The 4931-nt window shown below is 51.6% G+C and overlaps 1 protein-coding gene across 1 annotated transcript in view; it reads left to right on the forward strand.

Moving 5' to 3' along the window:
* Window positions 1-3058, forward strand: part of TRIR (telomerase RNA component interacting RNase) — a 3451-nt gene extending 393 nt beyond the window's left edge. The window contains exons 2-3 of the mRNA XM_021708025.1: window positions 2193-2339; window positions 2636-3058. Coding sequence (XP_021563700.1) covers window positions 2193-2339; window positions 2636-2743 — 255 coding nt within the window. The 3' untranslated portion in view covers window positions 2744-3058. The remainder of the gene's footprint in view (window positions 1-2192; window positions 2340-2635) is intronic.
* Window positions 3059-4931: the final 1873 nt, after the last annotated feature.

A 4931-nucleotide genomic window follows, 5' to 3' on the forward strand; every position in this document is an offset into this window, starting at 1 on the left:
TAGCTTCGTAAGGAGCCGCGGGGGTGGGGGCGGGCGCCGGGGCCTTCCTTGGCAGGGGGAATCGGGGCTCATGGAGGGGAATCGGGATCCAGGTCCACCTTCTGTACGGATAGGGGGCCGTCCGGGTCACCCGCTGAGGATTCCCGACGAGAGGGTCTTGGGGCGGGGATGCGGACCCCCGGAACCTCCTCCCAGGAAGTGGGAACTGTGGAATAGCATTGGAAGCGGCACTCCGGGATAGGGGAAGCGTGGATATCAAGATTCCTGTTGAAGTGGTACCCGGACTCTGGATGTTGGTGTATCCCCCCATTGTGGGGATGGAGGGCAATTTCAAGTCCTGGAGTCTGAGCTGTATACAATAGACTCAGACCTCTCACTGTGTCAGATAATTAGGACAATCGCTTGGACTTCCCCGAATCTCATTCGACCATTGTCCATTTATTGAGCACCTTACCTTGTGCTGGGCCTTGTGCTAGGTGCTGGGTATGCAGTGGTGAGCACGACAGACAAGACCGCTGCTTTCCTGGAGCCTCTGGACTGGCCTTTCTATCTTCATTTTCCCTAGTTGTAAAAATGGACATCATCACATCTGGTGTGGTGAGGGTTTTGTGAGGTGATCTGGAAAAGTGGTTTAGCGCAAGTCCTGTCTTTTAGGAAGCGCTAAGTTAGTGGTTCTCAATTGAGGACATTTCCCTCCACCCCCACGTTTGGCAAAATCTGGAGACATTTTTGGTTGTCAGAACTGCGGGAGGGGGTGCTAGTGACATCTATGGGTAGAGGCCAGGGATACTGCTCAATATTCTTCAGTGTCTAGGGCAGCACCCCTCCCAGCACCCCCTGCCAACAAAGAATTATTCAGCTCAAAATGTCAGTGCCAATTTGAAAAACTCTGGGCTAAATAAATAGGGCATATATTGATTGTCAGCTCTGAGCTTGCTTTGTCTTTGATATTGAGATCACATCCCTGTAATGTGGAAGAAAAAGTGGTGAATAAGGGATTGGCAGTCAAATCCTGGATCCAGGTGTGTGATTTTGGGCACGTGATCTACCTCTCCACACTTAAGTTTCTTTCTTTTTTTTTGACATGTGGTTTCACTCTGTTGCCCAGGCTGAAGTGCAGTGGCATGGTCATGGCTTACCATGGCCTTGACCTCCTTCCTGGGCTTAGGCAAACCTCCTGCCTCACCCTTCTATGTAGCTGGGACTATAAGCGTGCACCACTACACCCGGATAGTTTATAATATTTTGTAGAGATGAGGTCTCACTTTGTTGCCTAGGCTGGTCTTGAACTCTTGGACTCAAGCAAACCTCCTGCCTCGGCCTCCCAAAGTGCTGGGATTACAGGCGTGAGCCACCATGCCTGGTCCACACCTCAGTTTCTTCATCTGTTAAAAGTGGGTGTGAAAATAGTCCCAGCAGCACAGATTACTTAATATCTGGTTGAAGGGTGAAGATGGGATGATGCCTGTGAAGGTTGTTGCAGCCCTTGCAGCACAGGGAAGCCCTCAATCAATAGGAGAAAATGAGATGCCAGGATGAAATTCCAGAGGAAAACTTCTGTTTGAGGGAAGAGAAAGCAAGGGAGTGTCAGGACAGGTTTGGTGTGACACCTGAGCATGGGGACTGAATGCTCCCCCATGAATGGGAGTACCGGTTGTCACTTCTTTTTCATTTGTTCATTGTGGGTCCAGTTCGGTTGTACCCCAAAGAGGCCAGGTCAGGTTAGGTGGCTAAGGATGATGCCCAGTGGCTTCGAACCACTTGATCCTGAATTCAGCTCCATTGTTTGTTGCTCATATGACCTTTCCTCAAAGACTGTTTCCTCATCTATAAAATGGGGACCTTCATCTTAGGGGAACTGTGAAAGTGAAGAGATCCACAGCACTTGGCACAGAGCTTGGCAAGCAGTAAGTGCTCAATAAAGGGAGCTGTTGCCACCTCATGTGATCCCTGCTTGGGGAGGGTGAGGCCTCGGCATGGAAAGTGAGGATAGAGCCGGTCCCCACTGAGGTGGGCACTCTTCTCGCTCCCTGGGAGGGCAGCCCAGGGCCCAGGACTGCCTGGGCACTGCGGGCCCAGGGCAGGCGCTAAGAGTCGCGTGTGCTCCTCTCTGATTGCTGCGCAGGTCGGCCGGCTGGCGGAGCTGGGCGCGGCGTCGGGACGGGCCACCGGGCCGGGCTAGGAAGGTGTAGTGGGCCTCAGCACCGCTAAGGGCGGGCCCGGCTCCTGTAACCGTTGCAGTCTTCTGTCCCTTCACCCAGGTGGGCAAACGCAGAGGCGGGAACAAACTAGCCCTCAAGACGGGAATAGTAGCCAAGAAGCAGAAGACGGAGGATGAGGTGAGCTGGCTGGGTGAGGGGAACCACCCCAATTACCTTTCCATTGCAACCTTTGCACCCAGCAGTGAAGCCTTCTCCCTCTCTGTCCAGTGTCCCGGCCTTGGATGGGTGTGCCCAGTGGGGTAGGAGGACTGCCAATATGGTCCCCAGTTAACTTGACTCTCCATCTTTACCTCAAATTCAAGGCCTTCTGGGTGACACTGGGAATGGGTCAACTGCCTCAGGACAGTCCTGACCCTGGTTTCTGTTCTCCCTGGCATTCTTCCTCCAACCCCTATCCCCCACCCCTGAAACAGGTATTAACAAGTAAAGGTGATGCGTGGGCCAAGTACATGGCAGAAGTGAAAAAGTACAAAGCCCACCAGTGCGGCGATGATGATAAAACTCGGCCCCTGGTGAAATGACCCCCTCCCTGCCTGCCCATGGCCTGGGACTCTCTGCGATGTACATAACTATTTAATGCAGCGGCAGCGGCGGCAGCCTTCCCCTTGAGGACTTGAACGCAAAAGGAAACCGAGACGCTTCCCGCAGCCGCGGACGATTCTCCAGGACTCTTTTTTTACCTTGAGCACTTGTCTCATGAGACTTCATAGAACAGTGGTTTACTGTCCCCTCTCTTCCCACCTTGCTCTCTCTGGCTTTGTCTTCCTCTCCTCACCCTCCTCTTTCTCCCCTTAGCCATCACTTCTGGGAAGTAAAGAACTTGACTTAGTGCCGGAGCCCTGTGCTTGATTTGTCTTCTTTGCACTCTTGAACCTACTCCCTTTACCAGCAACTGCCTCAGTGAGGGGGGGTCTGGGGGAGGTAGGAAGGACAGAGGCATATTCCCTCCTGTAGGCCTGGACTCTCTCAGTACTAACCTTCCTTCACCCCTGACTGCACTCCACTGTAATTTCTTTGCACAGTTCTTTTTTTTTTTTTTTGAGACAGTCCCACTGTCACCCAGGCTGGAGTGTAGTGGCAGGATCATGGCTTACCGTAGCCTCAAACTCTTGGGCTCAAGTGATCCTCCTGCCTCAGCTTCCTGCGTAACTGGGACTGCAGGCACACATCACCACTCCTGTCTTAATTTTTTGAATGTTTTATAGAGATGAGCTCTTGCTATATTACCTAGGTTGATCTCAAACTCTTGACCTCAAGCGATCCTTCTGCCTTGGCCTCCCAAAGTGCTGATATTACAGGCATAAATCACCAAATGCAGTTCTTTTTTTTTTCCAGCTAAATCTCATTTTATGCTCATTTCACTTTGCTGCAGGATTTTTTTGTCTTCCATGCTACATTTTTCTTGAACAATCACCAAACTGGCAGATTCTGATTCTGACTAGCTTCTCTTTTTTTTTTTTTTTTTTTTAAAGAGACAGGGTCTTGTCAGGCTGGAGTGTAGGAGAAAATTAGCTCACTGCAATCTCAATCTCCTGGGCTCAAGTGATCCTCCTGCCTTGGCCTTTCATACAGTTCTATTTTGGCTGTGCCAAAGCTGTTACTTTGTTCATTCAGTAGACACTTAGGAGCACCTACTGTGTGCCAGGGCTCTTCTGGCACCACAGTCATGAGCAGAAAAGATCACTCTATCTGCCATTGTAGAAGGAGACAGACACAAACAAAAAGAAAAGGCCTTTTTGTGTGGTGATTGCTAACAAGTGCAGGGCAGAGGCTGGGCAGAAAGGGGGTGTGTCTCTTAGGTGACATTTTTTTTTTCCTTGAGTTGGAGTCTCACACCATCGCCCAGAGTGGAGTGCAGTGGCACCCTCCCAGCCACCGCAACCTCAACCTGCTGGGCTCCGGCGATCCTTCCACCTCAACCTTCCAAGTAGCTGGAACTACAGGCGCGTGCTACCACGCCCAGCTAACTTTCTATTACTGTAGAGATGAGGTCTCGCCAAGTTGCCTGGGCAGGTCTCGAACCCGTGGGCTCAGGCAATCACTCACCTCGGCCTCCCAAAGCACTGGGATTAGAGGCTGAGCCACCGAGCTGACCTCTTAGGTGACATTTGATCAGTCCTGAGGGAGGTGTGGAAATGAGTCTCGGGTAGTGGGTGCATACATGTTTGAGAGTGGCTAGCCCTGGTGGGGAGGCTTATGAGTGAGGAGGACAACAGATTATACACACACCCCAGTATGTCAGGCAGAGTGAGAATTAAGGTTTTTATTTTAAGTGAGGAGAAGGCTTTGTGGGTTATTTGAGGTTGGGAGCAGCATGATGTGTTACATGTTCACAAGATCCCCCTGGCTCCAGTGGGACATTGACCGAAGGGGGACAGAGGCAGAATCTGGGAGATAGGAAGGGAGGGGATGGCGTGTTGCAGTGGAGGAGGTCAGGAGCTCTGGGGTAGCTCCATGCCAGAGCATGCTCTGCTGGGGGAAAAACTGCTCAGTTCTCCCAGCTACCTACAACCTTTCTGGGGTAGAGTCTGTCCCTCCCAGATGTGTGCACCCTCAGGAGAATGAGGGCGATGGACTGGTTTGTTCCACCTTGCAAAATGTGATCCTTGAAATGGAGGTCCTTGCCTGCTGTGCTGTCCTGGCCCCAGTGCACATCCTGGTTGAATCAGGAGCTACCTGGTTTCATCTGTTCTCCACTCACAATTTTTT

The sequence above is a fragment of the Carlito syrichta genome, unplaced genomic scaffold, assembly GCF_000164805.1.
Source record: "Carlito syrichta isolate Samal-C Ts95f unplaced genomic scaffold, Tarsius_syrichta-2.0.1 Scaffold130461, whole genome shotgun sequence".
NCBI classification, from domain to species: domain Eukaryota; kingdom Metazoa; phylum Chordata; class Mammalia; order Primates; family Tarsiidae; genus Carlito; species Carlito syrichta.